The sequence below is a fragment of the Hyaena hyaena genome, unplaced genomic scaffold (genome assembly GCF_003009895.1).
Source record: "Hyaena hyaena isolate Hyena2069 unplaced genomic scaffold, ASM300989v1 scaffold_43, whole genome shotgun sequence".
Taxonomy (NCBI): Eukaryota; Metazoa; Chordata; class Mammalia; order Carnivora; family Hyaenidae; genus Hyaena; species Hyaena hyaena.
Genome location: NW_024080675.1, coordinates 229321 through 251697, shown reverse-complemented (window position 1 = coordinate 251697; position 22377 = coordinate 229321). Strand labels below are relative to the sequence as shown.

The window sequence follows — 22377 nt, the reverse complement described above, 5'->3', positions numbered from 1 at the left end:
TACAGGGTAGCCTTACATTTTTGTATATCCAGTGATTCCCATTCTACGTTTGGAGAGTCATATCTTTGAGAAATGGAGAGTGGGCATGTCCCTCTCTCTCTCTCTTTTCCCCCCCCCATGTTTGATTATTTGTATCTTGACACTTGGTTTTCAAATGTTACAAAAGTAACATTCTTTATCTTCTTAGCTCTGCTATTACCAAACTAGTACTTGAACAGCCATCAGACTTGACTGTAATAAGTTGCTCATAAAAGTAGCTTCTTAAAATTTACATTTAACTCATTCCTACTTGGTTCTAAAGGGACTTATTTTGTGATCATTTTTTTGTAGGAGATATAATACATTTGTATGATTTTTGTAGTTTTGGTTTCTAGGAACTATCTTTCAGTCTCTTGAAGAGACAGTTCTTTTGTGTAGATCTGAGTTAAGAGAGTATTTCAAATCCTAATTTTGATGGTAATTAGATAAAGGAGTATTTTAGACTTGACTTTTAAGAAAACTTGGTAATACTTATTAAAAAGTAGATAAAAGAAGTTAACACTCTGAAATGGTTACAGAGGACTAATTACTGTATGATCTGTTGATTATTGTGGTCCTGAGGTAGGCCAAGCCCTAAACTCAGGTTTTTGTTTTTAAGGTAGGCAGGAGGACTCATCTTAAGGTTGCCTTTGCTTTGGTTTTATTACCCAACTGGCAAAAAAGCAGATCATGGCTAGTACTAGAGCCTATGTTCAAACCCCTTAGCTCCTTCTCTTCTGCCAAAGCACTTCTTCAGCTGCTGTTTTTTGGTCGACTTAACGTTTCTCTGTAAAAAACAAAATGGATTTACCCAACAGACATCAGGAGTATTACTTGCATACGTGGAATTTTAACCTTTAGGAGCGCTGATTTGGTTATGTCCTGGAAGGAGTACTTTGTTTGGAATCATTGAGCTCTGAGATCCAGTCCTGCCTGTATCTGATTAATATGTTTAGTATTAGTAATGCTCTTGGGCTTGGTTATCTCATCCTACCAGGCAGGGTTGTTGCGATGATTAAATGAAGTCAAGGATTTAATTTCTTAGCACAGTAGGAGATAGTTACCTTCACTGTAAGACCTTATTTGTTTTCTTAAATTCAGAATTTACCGTTGGCATTAACAGGGTTAGATAGACTACAGAGATTACAGTAGCTTTTCCCAGCTGTATTCCAAATTTAGTGGGTGTTGCACTAAGTAGAGAAAATAATAACAAATAACATGATAAGAATAAAAAGTGGAGTGGATAGATGACCTTGAGGATACTATGTATTTTCCTTTTGGAGATTTACTAGGCATAACAATGTATTAAAAGCCTTTAGAAATTCTGCTGTAAAAAGCATTTCTTTTTTAAATAAAGGTAAACTGAAATGGTCATTAAGCTCTTCCTTTAAGAGTGCTGATTTTAAAGAATATTGATATTTCAGCATGGTTTGTGAAGCACTGCTTCAGGATAATAATTTTGAAGATGACTTGGTGATAGACGTCTGCATAGCAAGAGGCTTTTCGAGATGATGTCTAGTATCTTACCCGTGATAGGTAATGCTTGCAGTGGAAGTTTATGAACTTTAAACAGAAGAAATCACCACTTTAAATTCTATCTTCCATGGAGTTTATTGATGGAATTTTCTGACAAAATATTGAAATTCACCCAGAAAAAAGTTACTAACTGCTAGTTAGCAACCTATGCCAGAGAGAATTTACAGTATTTTTTAGAGTTGATATTACTTGTTGAGATAATTGCTAATATAACATTGTTATAAGAGTCTGGTTCTGAAGGCTCAGTTTGTTCATTTTATTTTATTTTTTTAAGCTGATTTATTTATTTGGAGAGAGCATGAGAGGGGCAGGGGAGGAGACAGGGAGAGGGAGAGAGAGAAAAAGAGACAGAGAGGAGAGAGAGAGAGAGAGAGAATCTGTCAGTGTAGAGCTGGTTGCAGGGCTAGATCTCAAGAACTGTGAGTTGGATGCTTAACTGACTGAGCCACGCATGTGCCCCTCTCTGACTTTAAATGGTATAATTTTTAAAAGTTTTTGTTTTGGACCTCAGGAGTAGTGTTGAGTTGATCATCATCTTCAGTTCATGGTATTGTCACCAGTCATCAAATATTGTTTTCTTCCTCTCATCCCTAGGCACCTGTTTTAATGTGTTTGTTTTCTTCTTGTCTTTGCAAGATGCATACTGTAGCATCAAGTTCATGAATTGTACATTTACATAGGTGGTGTTATGTATCTAATGTCAGATTTTCCCACTCAAATGCCGTTTGATGATTTAAACACGCAGTGTTCTTGTTGTGAGGAAATCTTTCTAAATGGTGTTAGACTTTTTGGCTTTTAAATAATTAGAAAAGGATGAAAGAATCCTTCCTCTTTCTCTTTGCTCAGGGATATTGATAAGGATTATTTGTCCCCAAATGCAGTATATAAGTTTTTGTAAGTTACTTTTGTTTTTTTTTTCCTTTATCGTTAGGTGGTCAGTGATCACTTCTCACAGATACTGGTCTGTCTGGGCATTGTGGCTGCTTTTTTAAAAATTGAAATTATTTATTGAGCTAATTGTAGATTCACATACAGTTATAAGAAGTAATACAGAGCTGTCCCTTGTATGCTTTGTGTGGGTACAGCTGGTTTTTTTGTTCTTACCTTATATATAGGCTCGGAAGGGGGATAGATAAGCTTGTTAGAATTATGTCAAGTTAAGAGTGAAGCCAGAGCATTCTCTGGTGAGTGTAATGCGTGAACATTAGTGTGTGGGTTTTTTTAGCTGCCTTTTTCTTAATTTTGTAGCTTGTATTTCAGATAGTGAAGTTATTATATAGCTGAGTTCTTTGTTAATTGATAAGATATGGTATTTCTTTTCTTTTAAGCAAATTGAATTTTTTGTACAAATACTGTTGAAGGTAATTATACAAATGTGAAATCTTAAATTTTGATAATGATGAGATATCTCTATGTATGTTTTGTTTTAGGTTGTTTCACGAAGAAATCCAGAGGATGTCCAGGAGGTAACATGTTTATACATATGAAAATTTTATTTTATATATTTGATACAAATTTAATTAAATGCTTTGTTTAATGAGGAAACTGAATTATTGGTATATCTGTATTTATATGTTTGTCTGGATCTGTTAAGTACATGTTAATTTATACGAGAAAGAATTTAAGGAATTATAGTGCTGGTTAATAATGTGATAATATTTTTGATAACTAATATTCATAAGGTTTCAGTATAAGTTAAGAGCTCTTATCTATTTGAAAATCTAATTAAAAATGAAAAGTATTTGGTAACTAATATTAATTTTAAAGATCATCATAATAAATTATGGGTTCCTGTCTGCTTTCACTTTTTTAAAATGTTCATTCATTTTTGAGAGAGAGCATGAGCTGGGGAGGGGCAGAGAGAGAGGGGGACCGAGGATCCAAAGGGGCTCTGTGCTGCCACCTGCAAGCCTGATGCAGGGTTCGAACTCTGGGGATGGTGAGATTATGACCTGAGCTCAATTTGGACACTCAACCAACTGAGCCACCCAGGCACCCTTACTTTCACTTTTATATAGAGTTGTCATGTTGACAGCTTGGAAAACTGCTTTGGGTGTAGGTGTTTGTTTCTTTTTTCAATTTGTAGTTGTTTTCCTGCCTCTCTCGCTCTCTAAAAGCTCTCTAAAATGATACCAGCTTGCTGTGTTTTTGCTTAACACAATGTAATTCTCTATTTGTAATTACTTTGTGCTTGTTGTGTACCCTTAGGAATCCTAGCTGAGGAGCTTGTTTCTATTAACATTTTTTGATTTACTTTCATTGCTTTCATTTACCTGCTCATTTACACTAAGATTAGAAGCACATATGTTGGGAAATTTTTTTTTTTTTTTAACTAAAGTGTTTAAAAAAGATATTATAAATTGGCATTCTTGAATCTACAGTGGGTTTTTTTTTTTTCTCATTTGAATTTTAATATGTTTAGGTGGAGTATGTATTTTCTAACAAGTCCCACTACTCCTTACATAACAAGCCTGGCTTGATTCATACATTTAAGTTGATTGTTTGGTACTGGTTGGTTTGAGTGTGTGACATCAAGTTTGGACAGTATTTGAACTTTTACACACTGCCATTTCGCTGTATTTGATCCATTATTTGTTTTTGTCCTATGGTTAAAAAGAGCTCAGTAAAACACGGTTTTAAAAGATTTCGTACTACTTTTCCTTAGGGATTTTAAGATATCTCACTTTCTCCCCTCAATAGCCAGGAAGGGAATATTGTAATATTTTGGAAGAAAAGGATATATCTATTTCTATATCTGTATCCTCCCAAAAAGGAAGTGAAAGTCATTTGCCCCAATCTTTAAAGTACTCTCTCTACTTAAGTGTCAATTGGTTAGTAAGAACTTTCTTTAAAATTCTTCTAATTATGTTGAATTCATACTATAAGCTGTTCTGCTTTTGAAATTTTACAACTCTGTTAAAATTAAAAATGGGTTGTGTTTCCTTTGAATACACTGTCTGATTGCTATGCTGTAGTTTGTAGCTTGATGTTCGCATTTTCCAGGGAGAATCCTGAACCAACCCATCCATGAACATACTCTCTGCCATTTCCTTAATCCTTTTTTGGGGAAAACTCTTTTATAATAACAGCTGTTGGTGAACCATTCATCAGAAAACTCTTGTAAGTGTCCTTTAGTTAGACGATTGCATGGTCCTATGTTAGAAATGGTATAAAAATTTTTAAAAATGTTTTCTGTCTCGTTGGCTTCTTAAAATATAGAATGACTTTGAAATTTTAACGACACTTTAGCTTCTCATGTATTTCATTTAAACATTGGAATTCTCATTTAAGAGAGAAATTTGCTACCTTGAATTTGTTTCCATTTCCTTTCCTTTCACTTTCTGTCTCCTGTTAACAGATTCACATAGTTAACTGCTTTAGAATTTAAGCAGGCTTCCCAAAAGCTGTTGAGGACTAGAAGATGTAGTATTAGTCCAAATCAAATATAGGGTTAATAATATGCAATCCTTCTAAGACCAGGGATATTTTGCTGGTTTCTTTTTCTGGTTCTTTTATAGAGTATTCGCATATCTTCACACATGCTACCAGGTAGCAGTGTTTTCTAACTAAGAATGCTGAAATACTCACATGGAGTAAATTTAAAATGATCTAGGATAGATTAAAAAAATTATCCTTTACAGATTTCCTCTGAAGGAGCACTTGGGTGGCCCAGTCGATTGAACCACTGACTCTTGATTTCAGCTGTAATGGTTCAGGAGTTCAAGCTGGAGTTGGGCTCCATGCTGATAGTGTGGAGCCTGCTTGGGATTCTCTCTCTCTTCTCTCACACACACTCTCTCTCTGTCCCTTCCCTACTCATGCTGTCTGTCTCATTCAAAATAACTAAACCTAAAAAAATTTCCGTCTAATTTTTATTTTATATATTTTTAAATTGTTTGTTTATTTGGAGAGAAAAATGAGCAGGGGGAGAGACAGAGAGAGAGGGAGAGAGAGAATCTCAAGCAGACCCCCTGCTCAGCGCGGAGCCCCACTCGAGGCTCAGTCTCACATCTGTAAGATCATGACCTGAGCTGAAATCAAGAGTTGGATGCTTAAACAAGTGAGCCACCTGGTGCCCCCTAAATTTTTATTTAATAAGAGCAGCATGGGAAAGTCTGAGGGGGGCAGCAACAGTTATGTGGCCTCTCATTCAGTAGATTATCAAAAGCATGAACACCTGCAGAATGGTAAAGAAAGAACTAGAGATATTGTGCCCTCCCTCCCCCTACCTTTAAAAAAAAAAGTAACCTATAGCTCTATTTCTCTATGGATAGTAGATTTCACTGGTGAAATTGGGAAAGGAGAACTGATACAGAACTTTCTTTGTTATCACGTCAGAAATCTGTTAAGTCATTTCATAAATAATTTTATAAAAACTATTTGAGAACATTTAGAAATGTGTCAAAGGAAAGAAAAGCATCTTGAAAAGGGGAGAAAGAAAATCCATAAGGAAATATAGTAGTGATATTGGTTGCAAGAAAAGAAGATCCAGGAAGTTTAAAATACTCTGTGAGAGGGCAAACTTAATCGGAATGGCTTTGTTCATGAGATCTACAGGTTTTTGCTATCATTAAGTGAACTTATCTGAAAAGATAACATTTGTTTTATGTAAAAATTATTTAAGGGAATGTTTGTAATAAAAGTTAAGCTTTTACTAAATTCGTAGTTTATATATGATTGTCACTGAAATAATATTTAATTGAGGAATTTTACGCAGAGTAACTTCAGCGAATAAGAAATTTCTGCAGGGGTTGGTTCAATAGAGCAATAGCTGTTATGCAACTTTTTTGTAATAGGAAAGAATTATTAGAGAAAATAATTTTTTGTATGCATCTTTTGCGACTTTGTGTAGTCCAGTTATAAACATCAATACTTGCTAAGGTAACGGAAATATACTTTTGTTCACTTTTTCATTTGGAAGAGTTCTAGAAATGTCCAAGGTTAAAAGGAGTATGAAGAAAAGGAGGCAGTAGATGGTAACACTTTGTGATGCTTTGGTTTCCTTCATTTCTTGAGGGTTTATATTTGCTCTCAGATATTTTGGTTCTGTAGCTCTAGTGTTGAGAATAAGGAGTATGTGAGTGAATAAATTAGGCATGATGAGGAAAGAGTCTCACCTTGGGGGCTCGAATTCTTACTGTCTGCCAGTTTATAGACCATGTTATTATCATTATTGTGATTAAATTGTTAACTTTTACTCCTTAAGTTACTCTGTCTATTTAAAAATGGCCCTAACTAGAATAGAAATTTTATCTGCAGATTTAATTGTTTCTAAGAGTGACAGCTTTTGAATAGCTCTTATATCTAGTTTATAAAGGCTTTGAGGATGGCATTTACCTTATGTAAAGCCCATCACCCATTTCTTTCTTAAGCCATTGGCAACATGGTACCATTATAATTTGATCTCTTTTAAAAATATAAAAATAGCTTTGTTTTTCTCCTATGACAGAATTATTTTTCTGTATCAAATTAGAAACCACAGAGAAACAAAACATATGAAAATTGAAATCACTTATAATCTTACTGTCCAGAGACCGTTTGCTTTTCACGTGTCCGTTTGGCTGTCTTAGTTTATTAGCTCCTCTTCTCTTTTACTGGGACTCTTGGTTCTTTGTAATCAGCTTTTGTCCCATCACTTTCATTTTTTTTTTTTTTAAATATTTTATTTACTTTTGAGAGAGAGATAGAGACAGCATGAGCAGGGGAGGGTCAGAGAGAGAGGGAGACACAGAATCTGAAGCAGGCTCCAGGCTCTGAGCTAGCTGTCAGCACAGAGCCCGACGCGGGGCTCGAACCCACGAACCATGAGATCATGACCTGAGCTGAAGTCGGACGCTTAACCGACTGAGCCACCCAGGTGCCCCCCATCACTTTCATTTTAAAATAAAACCTCTTCTTCCATCCAGGTGGCCTGTGTCATGGCGCAACTAAGGCTCTTAGACACCTACTTGGCACTTGGTTTCCTCTCCTTACTTATGGCTGGCCTCTCAGTGTCAGGGTTCCCCGTTATTTTGTTGTTAGATTCCTCACGTCACAAGTGCTGAGAAACCTTTCTTGAGTGATTGCCACCCCTCTGCTGCCGAGTCCCAGGTTAATACACCCTGCTTATTCTCACTCTTGAACTCCAAACCTGTGTCAGGTATGTCTAAAATTGAACTTTTATCTTAAAAGTTTCTTCTCCCTTTTTCTTCATTTTAGAGAGTAGGACCGCCATTTACCCAGTTGCAAAAGTCCAAATATAGGAATTATATTTAACATCTTACTCTCCTTTTAAAAACTGCAGCCCCAGTTCCTTGTCTCTCTGTTTTTTATTGGTCTAATCGCTACTTCCCTCCAGCAAGGGAAGTGTAAGGATAAGACTTTTCCGTAGGTGCTCCTTCCATAGCTCCCTTGGCCTTCCTGGTCAGCATCTATCACCCTGTCTTGTGATGCCGTTGCTTGGTGGCTTATCCTGCCCAACTAGACTGGGAAGTCCTTGAAGGCAGGTGCTGTGTTTCTCATTTCTTCATCCTTTGTGCTAACAGAGAGCCTAGCACAGAATAGTGTCTTGAAAATAATTGTTTTGATGACTATTTTTGTTGCTGAGTAAATGAATAAAAGGAAGCATCGGGAGGAGGCAGTTTAGATTAATTCATGTTATAGTCTGACTAGTCCCCTAGGACTAATAACTATATTAAAAACACGAAACTCATCATGGTAGAATTTTAGGCAGTGCCATAAAGTTTAGTGAAGAATTTCTTGTATGCAGAGAGTAATTTTTTGATAAGAGTCTCTTAAATCACACTTGATTACCTGCTTGCCCTAAGATTTGCTTATCAGTATTACACTCTATTGAGTTTGTTAGAAGTGAGACAATTAGGTTTTTGAGAAGCAAAGACCTGGTATGCCAGGTAATGAAATTTAAAACTCAGTTTTACCCTATTTTGTTGACACTGAGGGGCTGAATCAGTGATATCAGAGTTGTGTCAAATCTGTTTTCTTTTTACTAATTTAATCTGAGTAAGATTAAACAGTAATTCAAGTTAATGGAAGTAAACTTTATGTATTTAATAATCTAGATAACTCTTATTTTCTGTTTTGAAATATACTAGGTTTAATAGTATTCTGTTTAGGATTCATCATCTTACCTTAAGAAATTTTTTTACTATTACTTTTAACTGGGATTTGTGAAATAAGATCTATGAAATGTCAAAGTTCAGGTTAATTACTTGCTACACAACCATTTCTTCTTCCATATTATTTAGTTTATTTATCCTTTTAGGCAAATGGTGTGTGGGTACTTGATGTTTAAAAATTGTCTAAATTAACTATTTTGTGTTTATAAACATGCTGTTTTTGAGATGGAATATGTATTTTGACATTTAGCTCATTTTCAGGCCAATGGTAATTGATTTTTGAAGAGTTTAAGTGACATTTTAGAAACTATAGACCTTCTTTGTACCAGGTTGAATATTTTTCCAGTATGAAGAAAATGGTGCATGTTTAAAATGAAATTTAAAAACCAAAACAGAAAATTTAGAGAAAGAATTGCTGTTCTGTGTGATGTGTGTGTGTATGTATAATTTTATTTTATTTTAGAGAGAGAGTGTGTGTGTGAGCGGGGGAAAGGGGCAGAGGAAGCGAGAAAGAATCTCAAGTAGGCTCCATGCCCAGTGCAGAGCCTGACACAGGGTTCGATCCCACCCCCCTGGGATCATGACCTGAGCCAAAGTCAAGAATCACCCAACTTCGGCTCAGGTCATGATTTCACGGTTCGTGGGTTCGAGCCCCGTGTCGGGCTATGTGCTGACAGCTAGCTCAGAGCCTGGAGCCTGCTTCAGATTCTGTGTCGCCCTCTCTCTCTCTGACCCTCCCCTGCTCACACTGTTTCTCTCTCTCTCTCAGAAATAAATAAAACATTTAAAAAAAAAAAAAAAGAATCGTATGCTAACCTGACTAAGCCACCCAAATGTCCCAGCTGCTTTATATTTTTAAATCAGCTATTATTATTTAGCTTCAGACAGTCAACTGTATTGGTTCGAACATATATTGTTTGCCTTTGCATGACAATTTTGAGCACTTTGATGGGAAAAGATTATTTGTTGTTCAGATATCTGAATCTACATAGTTTCACTGTGAGGTACACATTTAATTTTCCTTTCTCTTTAGATAATCGTATGGAAGAGATACAGTGACTTTAAGAAACTACACAAAGAACTATGGCAAATTCACAAAAACTTATTCCGACATTCAGAATTGTTTCCTCCATTTGCTAAAGGAATAGTGTTTGGTAAGTGACGATTTTGAAATTGTGACTTTAAGAAATGATGATTGGCTAATCATGTGTATATGCAGAACCCTGAAATACTGTACTGCCAAAGTGAAAAGCCCTTTGGAAAGATCATTCACATCGTTCAGCAAACACTTGAAGTTGTTGTTTCATGTTCGTGGGATAGGCTGGTTAACTCTGAATGCATTTACTCTTCCCTTTTGTGAAACAACACCATACCAACAGCTCCAGCTCCAGCCAGTGAAGCAAATAAAAAAAACAAACATGTGGGAACATAAGAAGAGATGATATTGAATTGCTCTTCTAGTTCTGAAACTTGGGGATTTTAAAAAGTTCTTACTTTGTATATTTTTTCTAATACTTTCCTTATAACGTGAATGGTTGTGGTTTGAGGCACCCAGCCAGGCCAGTTGGGGACATTTTGGGATGGTGCTCTGCGTATGTTACTGATCGAGTAACATGTGTTAGATTCATGGCTCTGCAAAATGTTAACAGAAAACCGAGGCACAGAGAACCAGTACTCTGCCCCTGCTTGCTCTGCTGCCGGTAGCGTGTGTGTGTGTGTGTGTGTGTGTGTGTGTGTGTGTGTGTGATACTTTGTGGCATTCTAGCAGATTCTGTTGCCAGTTCCTGCCTGAGATTCCCTCTGCCTTCTGCTCTTGACATGCCGACACCATAGCAGAGGCTTTCCTGCCTATCAGTCCCAGCCTGCGGGTTCTTGTCGGTCAGCTTTGGCCTTCCTGCTATAGGACAGCTCCAGCTGGGGCAGGCCGGCCAGCTTTTCTCATTCAGCATGCGGCAGCCACACTGCCTCCAGTGGGATGTAAACTCCAGCCGGGGAAGGAGATGCTCCTTCCAACTACTGCCTCTGGTTCTCTCCTTCAGCCCTAGGGTATTCCTTAGACTTCTCTGTTCTTTCCTCTTAGTAATTAGTTAATCCTGTGCAAATAGTTAATAATTCTTTGTAAGACTTTGTATTTTTTTTAAATTTTTTAAAAATGTTTTATTTATTTCTAGGAGAGAGAGAGAGACAGCGTGAGCAGGGAAGGGTCAGAGAGAGGGAGTGACAGACTCTGAAACAGGCTGCAGGCTCTGAGCTGGCAGTCAGCACAGAGCCCGAAGTGGGGCTCGAACCCACGAACCGCGAGATCACGACCTAAGCGACCAACTAAGCCACCCAGGCGCCCCTAGACTTTCTGTATTCAAATTGGTGTATGGACTCCCTTTTCAGAGTAGCCCCTGGCTGCCACGGAGACCAGTATCTGGGCAGTAGATGTGCTCACTGCAAGTCGCTTCTGTGTTCTTTCAGCAGATGGAGTTAGGAAACATCATGCATTTATGCACATTGCATATGTTGTACATACTTCACTCATCTGCACATCTGCATCTATATGTGTATGAGTGATATATACTTTTATATACACTGGTACATATTTTACAATTGTTTGTAATAGCTTTTACCAAACAAATTTAAAAAAATGTTTTAATGTTTATTTACTTTGAAAGAGAGAGAGAGACAGAGTGCTAGCAGGGGAGGGGCAGAGAGGGAGACACAGAATCTGAAGCAGGCTCCAGGGTCTGAGCTGTCAGCACAGAGCCTGATGTGGGGCTCAAACCCATGAGTGGTGAGATCATGACCTGAGCTGAAGTTGGACGCTCAACCTACTGAGCCACCCAGGCGCCCCACCAAACAAATTTTTTTTTTTACAAATAGTTTATTGTCAAATTAGTTTCCACATAACACCCAGTGCTCATCCCCACAAGTGCCCTCCTCCATGCCAATCCCCCCTCCCCCTCCATCCATCAGTCCTCAGTTTTTGTCAGCATTCAAGAGTCTCTCATGGTTTGCCTCTCTCCCTTTCCCCCACCATTTCCCCCCTGTTCCTCCGTCAAGTTCCTCCTAATCCTCCTATACGTGCAAACATATGGTATCTGTCCTTCTTTGCCTGACTTATTTCGCTCAGCATAACACCCTCAAGGTCCATCCATGGTGCTACACATGGCCAGATTTCATCGTTTCTCCTTGCCATGTAGTATTCCATGGAAACAAATTTTTAGATGTTCAGTTCTATTCCTGCTCCCTCCATCCCCTGAGATTTTGGGTTTCTGGTTTTGATTGGAAATGTCTCCCAATTCCTCCATTTGCTTGTAAGTTGATTCTTAGAACTTAAAAAAATTCTCTTTAATATCCATGTGGAATTTATATTTGAATGGGATGTCAGATGATACTCCATTTTATGTTTCTTTCAGATGGATAGACATCTAAGATATGTATTAAATAACGCATATTTTTCCCAATGAAATGGATACCATTTTCATCACACATTAACTTTTTACATGCATTGCCACTAATTAAAAGTTTTTTTCTTTTGTGGCGTTTGTTTATTCTTATAGTAATACCTATGTCTGTATCATGTTGATTTTTGTGCAGTGGCTTTGTAAAGTATATTCTGATACCAGCTGTATTTCTCATTGACATTGGGGAAATTGCTGCCTTTCAAGATAAGTCTGGAATTCCTAGGGCTTTTCCGTTGGTAATTCTAAGAAGCCATGCCAGTTGTCCATTTATTGCCTCTTAGCTTCAAGTTCCTTCTTTCATTTTCTCTTATACATAAATGGATTGGACTCTAAGAATTTTTCCTTTACAGTGAGTATGCTGTTCACAGTAGAGGATGCTGGAAGGGGCACTGAAGGAGGGTAAGGGGCTTCTCTTCCACCTTCCAGTGTGCTGTGGATTTTGTTTTTCTTTTTGTTCCTCCTGCACTGTTGCCAGAGACATTTGCCTCAGTCATGCACCTAAAGCGTAGTCTGCTGACAAGCGTGCATCCCCAGCCACTTGGGTGGCCACTTAGCTGAGTATCTCATGGCACCCCGGGCCTTTGGGAGAGTGGGCTTCTGACTCTCTGACTCCCTGGGGGCACTGTGAACCCCGGACCTTGTTGTTTTGCAGGTGAGCAGGCCCCTGTTCCCCCCTCCCTACATGCCTATCTGCCAGCCTTGGCTTGCCTTTACCCCAGAAGGTTGTTTCTCTTGGCCTTCCCAACACAGACATTGTGTACCCCAGGCCTTGTGTTACCTTGCTTGTAAGTGGGCTCCTGGCATTGTGACTCTCCCGTGTTGCTTGTCTCCCCATCTTGTCCCGTGTGTACCCTGGAGAGGTCTTTCTTGCTTTCCTGGCAACTGTGGACCACCTGTGGCCCAAGGTACCCAGCTAACTTCTCCCCCATTCAGTGGCTGCAACCACATCTTCTCTAGGAAGATCCCAGTCCCAGCTTTGGAGAGGGGTGCCCCTTCCAGGTTGTTCCTTCCTTGGATACTTTACCCTGGGGTTTTCTTCAGAGTTTTAATAAGTTAACTGTTGTTTAATAGTCTATTTTTTTTTTTTAATGTTTTATTTATTTCTAGGAGAGAGAGAGAGACAGTGCGAGCAGGGGAGGGTCAGAGAGAGAGGGAGTCACAGACTGAAACAGGCTCCAGGCTCTGAGCCGGCAGCCAGCACAGAGCCTGATGCGGGGCTCGAACCCATGAACCGTGAGATCATGACCCAAGCGAAAGTCGGACGCCTAACCAACTAAGCCACCCAGGCGCCCCTAATAGTCTTTATATTAAGGTTTCCTTGTTCAAATTACTATGTGGATTTGGTCTCTGGACTGAACCCTACTGATGCTCTCTTTGATTTAGGAAGAATTCTGAATCATTTGAAATGATCCAATTTCCATTTGGTTGTAGTGTACATGGAATAGTGATTTTTTTCAGGCTGATTGCAGGACCACAGTATTCACTGAGCTTTACACTTGCTTCTGCAGGATATTTTGCACGTTTCACAACTCCTTGAGATCTGGGGACAAGATACAGAGACATAATAGTATGGTAATATCAGTGGCATTTATGCCATTATGCCAGAATGAAGTGGCCATTAACAACTTTTTGCTACAATTCTTTTAATTTTAACAAATGCTTAATATTAAAAATTCATGATATATAATGATATCTTGAAATATAACTAATGTAAAGAGATATCTTAGGTTCATAATTACAAAGGAAAGGTTTGTAATTTCTTAGGTGAAAAACAATAGAGGGATGTGGTCAGTAGCAACAGGACCATCAGTTTTGATGATACCATTGTTTTGTTCCCCTATGAAGCATTAGGGAATCCATAAATTCATGTTAATCTTTGCTTGCTTTTGGCCTTTGAGCCCCGACATTTCATGGTGTTAACATTTCCGGTGCCTTCTGTTCATTGTTACTATCCAGTATCTATGGTTTTTTACTTTTTTTCTTGACAGTTTTTGGATTAAAAGTGTAGTTGTGTTTTGCCATTGAAGTGCTACCTCTTTGGTAGCACTGATTTTGCTGCCATGGTCCAAAGACTCTTCTTTGATTAATATCAAACCAACCATAATTATCTGGAAAATTTAAAGGCACACTTAAGTCAAGAAACATTTTATTTTATTTTATTATTATTATTTTTTTTAATATTTTACTTATTTCTGAGAGAGAGAGAGTGAGCAGGGGAGGGTCAGAGAGAGAGGGAGATACAGAATCTGAAACAGGCTCCAGGCTCTGAGCTGTCAGCACAGCCTGATGCGGGGCTCGAACCCACGAACCGTGAGATCGTGACCTGAGCCGAAGTCGGACGCTTAACCGACTGAGCCACCCAGGCGCCCATCAAGAAACATTTTAAAGATAGGCACTGTGGGTATGGTGACTCAGCCTCTGTCTTGAAACTTAGAGACTTGGATGGCTAAGTGAGCATCACGATCTAGAAATTCTGAAAGTGGAGTGCTTCAGTACGTGGCATCCTTACTGTCAAGTTTTTAAGTTTTGTGGCACTCTGCTTTTTTTAAAAGATTTTTTAAAATTGACATACAGTTAGCATATGATATAATTTGAATTTCAGGTGTACAACAAAGTGATTAAACATTTACATACATTATGACATCAATATAATGAGGTTAGTTACCATCTGTCATCATACAAAAATTATTATGGTATTATTGACTATATTCCCTATGTTATACTTTATATCCCTGTGACTTATTTATTTTATAACTGGAAGTTTACACCTCTTAATCCCCTTCAGCAAATATATTTTGCCTCTCTCTAATCTCCCTCCCCTCTAGCAACCACAGTTTTGTTCTCTGTATTTATGAATCTGTTTCTGTTTTGTCTGTTCATTTGTTTTGTTTTTTAGATTCCATATATAAGTGAAATTGTACTGTATTTGTCTTTCTCTGACTTATTTCTCTTAGCATACTACCCTCTAGGTTTATCTGTATTGTCACAAATGGCAAGATTTCATTCTTTTTTATGGGTGAGTAATATACCATTATGTGTGTGTTTGTGTGTGTATGTGTATGCATGTGTATATATACCACACTTTTTTTTTTAATATTTTTATTTATTTCTAGGAGAGAGAGAGAGAGAGAGAGAGAGAGAGCGTGAGCAGGGGAGGGTCAGAGAGAGAGAGTCACAGTCTGAAATAGGCTCCAGGCTCTGAGCTGGCAGTCAGCACAGAGCCCGACGCGGGGCTCGAACCCATAAACTGCGAGATCATGACCTAAGCAAAAGTCGGACGCTTAACCAACTACGCCACCCAGGTGCCCTTACCACACCTTTTTTTTTTTTTTTATAGTTTATTTATTTATTTTGAGAAAGAGAGAGAGCGTGAGCACAGGGGGAGCAGAGAGAGAGAGAGAGAGAGAGATCTAATTGGTGGTGGTGATAGATTGCTTTGACTGAAGTGTATGAAGAAAATTCAAGTTCATGCAGATGATGTAGTTGAAAAAGGGAGGAGTATTTGAATAGCTTTTCAGATAATTGAAGATAATTGTCTTTGATACACTGAAACTTAATGGTAATTTCTTCACTGAAAGCTCTAGAAAGCTTATGAAAGAAATTGAAGAAGACACAAAAAAATGGAAAAATATTCCATGTGCCTGGATAGGAAGAACAAATATTGTTAAAGTTTCAATACTACCCAAAGCAATCTAAATATTCAATGCAATACCTATCAAAATAACACCAGCATTCTTCACAGAGCTAGAATAAACAATCCTAAAATTTCTATGGAACCAGAAAGACCCCAAATAGCCAAAGAAATCTTGAAAAAGAAAACCAAAGCAGGAGGCATCACTATCCCAGACTTCAAGCCATATTACAAAGATGTAGTCATTGAGATAGTATGGTACTGGAAACAGACACTCAGATCATTGGGACAGAATCCAGAAGAATAGAGAACCCAGAAATGGACCCAGAAACATATGGCCAACTAATCTTTGACAAAACAGAAAAGAATATTCAATGGAATAAAGACAGTCTATTCAGCAAGTGGTGCTGGGAAAACTGGACAGTGACATGCAGAAAATTGAACGTGGACCACTTTCTTACACCATACACAAAAATAAACTTAAACTGGATGAAAGACCTAAATGTAAGACAGGAAGGCATCAAAATCCTTGAGGAAAAAGCAGGCAAAAACCTCTTTGACCTTGGCTTCAGCAGCTTCTTTCTTATTCAACATGTCTCCAGAGGCAAGGGAGACAAAAGCAAAAATGAACTATTGAGATCTCATCAAAATAAAAAGCTTCTGCACAGCAAAGGAAACAATCAGCAAAACTAAAAGGCAACCAACAGAATGGGAGAAGATATTTGCAAATGACATATCAGATAAAGGGTTAGTATCCAGATTCCATAAAGAACTTACCAAACTCAACACCCAAAAAACAAATAATCCAGTGAAGGAATGGTTAAAAGACATGAATAGATTCTTCTCCAAAGAAGTCATCCAGATGGCCAACAGACACATGAAAATTGCTCAACATCACTCATCATCAGGGAAATACAAATCAAAAGCACAATAAGATACCACCTCATTCCTGTCAGAATGGCTAACAACAACTCAGGCAACAACAGATGTTGGCAAGAATGTGGAGAAAGAGGAACCTTTTGCACTGTTGGTGGGAATGCAAACTGGTGCAGACACTCTGGAAAACAGTTTGGAGATTCCTTAAAACAATAAACATAGAACTATGCTCTGACCCAGCAATTGCATTGCTAGGTATTTATCCAAGGGATATAGGTGTGCAGTTTCAAAGGGACACATGCACCCCAATATTTATAGCAGCACTATCACCAATAGCCAAAGTGTGGAAAGAGCCTAAATGTCCATTGATGGATGAATGGATAGAGAATATGTATACACACACACACATACACACACAGTGGAGTATTACTCAGCAAACAAAAAGAATGAAATCTTGCCATTTGCAGCTATGTTGATGGAACTAGAGGGTACTATGCTAAGTGAAATTAGTCAGAGAAAAATATCATATGACTTCACTCATATGAGGACTTGAAGATGCAAAACAGATGAACATCAGGGAAGGGAAGCAAAAATAATATAAAAACAGGGAGGGGACAAAACATAAGAGACTCTTAAACATGGAGAACAAACTGAGGGTTGCTGGAGGGGTTGTGGGAGGTGGGATGGGCAAAATAGGTAAGGGGCATGAAGGAATCTACTCCAGAAATCATTGTTGTACCATATGCTAACTAACTTGGATGTAAATTAAAAAATAAGTAAGAAATTTGGGGAAAAATGATTAAATATTAAAAAAAAAGTTTAGTTGCATTATGGAATCTGAAATCCTATCAACAAACCTTTGGTACTTTATTATATTAAAATTCATTATTTGGGACTTTGTTGTATTAAAATTCATTAGTCTGTCTCAAATTTGAATGGATTATTTACCTGTGCATGAGCTTGTAAGATCATGCATTGGTCATGTGAAAAATATTGGTTTCCTGAGTTATGCAGATCTGCCATGTTGACCCATTTCATTGTATAATATCCAAAAATGGTCAATAGTACCACAGATCTTTAAAGGAGATATTTTCAGTATTGGGAAGCTGTCAAGCTCACAGTGACTTGATACTTTGAATTTCATCACTGACATCAATGCTATTGGTAGTTTTCCTTGAGGTATTGAGCTCACTTTGTTTATGTGGGTTTTGTTTTGTTTTGTTTTGTTTTGAGGAAGTTTCTGCCTGATCCAAATCTCAGTGGTTGTAATTTTTTTTCCCTGCAGAGACTTTTGAAAAGAAATGTTCTCCAGAGTTGAAATTTAATAAAGTTAATAATTTTTATTGCTTCATCAAGGTCATTCTTAAGTGAAACTGACATTTAAAAATTTTTTTAGTATGAGTGAGTGGCAGTCAGGAATATGGTGATTACTAGTAAGTATAGTTTGGTGCTATCGTCTTGACTCATGCTAAGAGGTTTGCAGTTTTACTGCCATTGCTTTTAGGTGATCAGTGCAGATGTCAATGCAGTGAAAAATGCAACCACTGTCTTAGTAGTATTATGAAAATGGTTCTGACCTTATCAATCTCTTGCAAGGCCTTTAGGGACCCCTAGCAGTCTGCAGATCACATTTTGAGAATTCACACAAACACAGTTGTGTGTACACATATGTACATGCATATGGTGTTCTTTGCAGCATTTTCATAGAAGAAAACTGAACATAAACTGAATTTTCTTATTATGTGATTGTGCATTTATGTCATAATTTTTAGCCAGTTAATGGAATTATTTAGCTATTTGAAATATCCTGGTGTGGGGGGCCGCCTGGGTGGCTCAATCAGTTAAGTGTCCGACTTTGGCTCAGGTCATGATCTCACGGTTTGTGAGTTCGAGCCCCGCATCAGGCTCTGTGCTGACAGCTAGCTCAGAGCCTGGATCCTGCTTCAGATTCTGTGTCTCCCTCTCTCTTTTCTCAGGCTGTCTTTCTTTCTCTCTCTCTCTTTTTCTGTCTCAGAAAAAACAAAACAAAAAGAAGAAATATCCTGGTGTGGAAAGATGTCCAAGCTATATTTTTAAGGCACAGAAAACAAATGTTGCACAGCAACATGTTTAGGAAGATGCCATCTGTGTTTGAATAGACGTACATAATTGTGTGAAGACATAACCTACGCACAATCGTATAATGTACGGACCCCCTCGGGATGTGGGAGGAGGGACATTTTATTCTATACCTTCTGTACTGTGGAATTTAACTGCGTCCATATATCTTTAACTTTAATATTGGGAGAGACAAAGCCCAGCTTCTTTTTTTTTTAATGTTTTTTATTTATTTCTAGGAGAGAGACAGAGAGAGAGACAGCGTGAGCAGGGGGGGCTCAGAGAGAGAGGGAGACACAGACTGAAACAGGCTCCAGGCTCTGAGCTGGCAGTCAGCACAGAGCCCAACGCGGGGCTCGAACCCACGAACCGTGAGATCATGACCTAAGCGAAAGTCGGACGCTTAACCAGCTAAGCCACCCAGGTGCCCCCAAAGCCCAGCTTCTTAAACAATAAGCGTGTCACTGAGTGAAAGGGAGTGGTTTCTAAGTAGGTTGAGATTTGTGGCCATTACCGCTGTTGCTAATGTATTATCTTCAACTTTTCTCCACATCCTTACATATTATAGAATGAGAGTTTCTTATTAATCTTAATAAGTAAGCAATTTATCTCTCTCAGTAAATGATACAGTCCATTTGTAATATTTGATAACTGCAGTGAACCCTGCAGGCAGCAGCTGTGGTTGGGGGACGGGGAGGTGGTGGGTGGATTGTTGGTTAATCATCTGTCTTTTCAACTACTCTCACATTTTTAGTATGTAAACCATAGCAGCAAAAGAGAATCCTATTGTAATTTACACAGCCATCAAAAATGTAGTGACTGGGGCGCCTGAGTGGCTCAGTCGGTTAAGCATCTGACTTTGGCTAAGATCATCATCTTGCAGTTCGTGGGTTCGAGCCCCGCATTGGGATCTGTGCTGGCAGCTCAGAGCCTGGAGCCTGTTTCGGATTCTGTGTCTCCCTCTCTCTCTGCCCCTCCCCCGCTCATGTTCTGTATCTCTGTCTCAAAAATAACTTAACTATAAAAAATTTTTTTTAAAATGTGGTCACTGTTTTAGTGGTATAGTGAAAAAAAGAACATGCGTTTTGGAATCAGATGGCTTTAGGCCCAGATCTTCTATCTATTATTTACTAGCAGTGTGGTCATATACAAATTAACATCCGAGTCTATTTTCTTATTGGTAAGATAGGGATAATATCTTCCTGTTCTGTGGATTATCTCCCGTGTGTCTAAGTGTGTCTAACTCGGTGTTCGGCACACACCTGCTATTGTTAGCTATCCTCTGTTGCTCAGTTTACCTCTAATGTACTATACTCTTGTGTCCCTGACTTTAGTGTTGTACTGCTCCACTGCGAACTTTCTTGTTAGCCTTTCAGACCATCAGATGTCTCCTTTCCTAGGAAGTTTCCCTGTTTCCTTTAGGCTTAGTTGTTTTCCCCTTCCAGTTTTACATCTCACCAGTATAGCACTTTTTTTCTCCAGTTGTTTTTAATTTGCAAAATTTGTAAGTTTACAGAAAACCCTACAAAAATTAGTATAGTAAATACTTTTATACTTTTGGCCCCAGTTCATTGATTAACAGTTTGCCACATTTTTTATAACTCTCTGTGTGTCTTTCATTTTCTTTCTGAACCTTTGGAGGGTAAGTTGCAGATACTGTAACATTTCACCGTTTCATATATCCCCTATAACCACAATCGCATATGACACTCAAGAAATTTAACAATGGTACAGTAATGTCATCACATATGCAGTCCATATTCATATTTCCTCAATTGTCCTAAAAATGTCCTTTTTAGGTTTGTTTGTTCTTGGATTTAGGATCATGCCTCTAGGTTAATCTAGAGTATTCCTATACATTTTTTTGTCTTTCATGACAATGACATTTTAAAGTGTAAGACATTTGTAGGTTTCAAAGTCTCCACTTGTTTGATTGCTTTCTCAGGATTAGGTCATTGTTTTGTTTGTTTTGTTAGATCTGTTACCACACTCTGATTTCCTATGAGAAAGAGAAAAGCAGTTCCTGACAGCTAAGAAAGAATTGACCTCACACTACATATTCGTTCAACCTTGGTGTTTGCTAGAATTGGTCTGGCATTCACATCTAGGCTGTGGTGTTCTCCTGTTGAACATACGCAGTTTCACAGAATAGAAACAAGACAAGGCCACTCTTGTGTCTGTCCTTGGATCAAGACAAAAACAAGACCACCCTGGAATCACGTCTGAACAGAGACAAAGACATCAACATTGGTAAAGTCACAAAAATAATCAAGCATATCTTCATCCTGGCTACCGTGACTGTAGTTTCTTTATAAATGACAGCCTTAGCTTCTCTTCATTATTCTTGCCTCATAGTAAGATTTGTTAAAATTAGAATCATATTATTAGATAGAATTCATAGAACCATAGAATTATCTCTGCTTCCCAACAGCATCAATACCAGGCAAAGTCCTTACTTCTGTAAACCTTTCCCAAAAGTACCCAACACAAGCCCAAATCCTTTAAGTCCATTCTAACACCCTCTTCATGAAATGCCGCAGGGTTCCCAATAGTATACATTTTCCCAAGTTGCAAGGAGTAATTAATCCAACTCATTCATTTACAGGTATGTTCTTGGTGCTGTTGACTAGAAGAGAATTCACACCCTAGAACCTTGGCCTCTAGGAGCACCTGAGTGGCTTAGTCGGTTGAGTGTCGGACTCTTGATTTCGGCTCAGGTCATAATTCCAGGGCCATAGAATCGAGCCCCATGTTAGGCTCTGCACTGAGCATGGAGCCTGCTTGAGATATTTTCTCTCTCTCTCTCCCTCTCTCTCTCCCCCTGCCTTGTCCACCACACTCCCCTTCCTCTCCTCTCTCCCCCATTGGCATATGTGCTCTTTCTTTCAAAAAGTAATTAAAAATAATATTAAAAAGAAAGAATCTTGACCTCTCTTTGTTTTTACCCTGAATAAATTTTTGATTCAGTTAAGAATCAGCATCAGTTTTTTCTGGCTAGTTTCTTACTGGCCAAGGACAGGCTTTAGTTACATATAACCAGTTTTTGATTGTTGACATTTGCATTTTTAAAAAGTTGCAAGCTCTGATATCTGGCTGTTGTTCTACATTGGAAAATAAAGAGAATATCCCAAAGGTAGCTTATAAATCAAAGAGATTTATAAGGCTCCAGTGATTTACCAGCTTAAATCGAATGTTTGAATTTAATTTTTCCTCCCACAGCTTTTAATAAAGAAAGCATCACTGGGTAATTGGGGGTGGAGGACTGGCTTGTATATAACACACACACACACACAGATGATATCGTGTATAACATATAATATTGCACAATAAACCCTCTTATGAAAAGTATGTTTTGCATTCTCTATTGCAAATTACTTATAGTTTTTCCATTCTGTTCACAAAAAAATAAACATTGACCCTGTGAATGGATATATAAATTGGTGATAAAGAAGTACCTGTTTATGATTTCTAATTGTTGCTGCTTTCAAGTGCGGTTTAGATGCTAATAAAGGACTAACAACTAGAAAATAGCCACTAGGGGGTTGGCTACCATTAGGATAGGATGCCTGTTGAATCTTGCTATTTTTTTTTTTAATTTTAAAATTAGGTGGCTTTGTTAAGTACATTAAGGCCAGTAGTTATTTGATTAAAT

The 22377-nt window shown here is 38.1% G+C and overlaps 1 protein-coding gene across 4 annotated transcripts in view; it reads left to right on the top strand.

Annotated features, from left to right (window-relative positions):
- The window catches only part of RPS6KC1 (ribosomal protein S6 kinase C1), a 180827-nt gene that overhangs the window by 9460 nt on the left and 148990 nt on the right, over positions 1-22377 (top strand). For all 4 annotated transcript variants that reach the window (XM_039230102.1, XM_039230101.1, XM_039230104.1 and 1 more), the window contains exons 2-3: positions 2985-3020; positions 9703-9823. In XM_039230102.1, coding sequence (XP_039086033.1) covers positions 2985-3020; positions 9703-9823 — 157 coding nt within the window. The remainder of the gene's footprint in view (positions 1-2984; positions 3021-9702; positions 9824-22377) is intronic.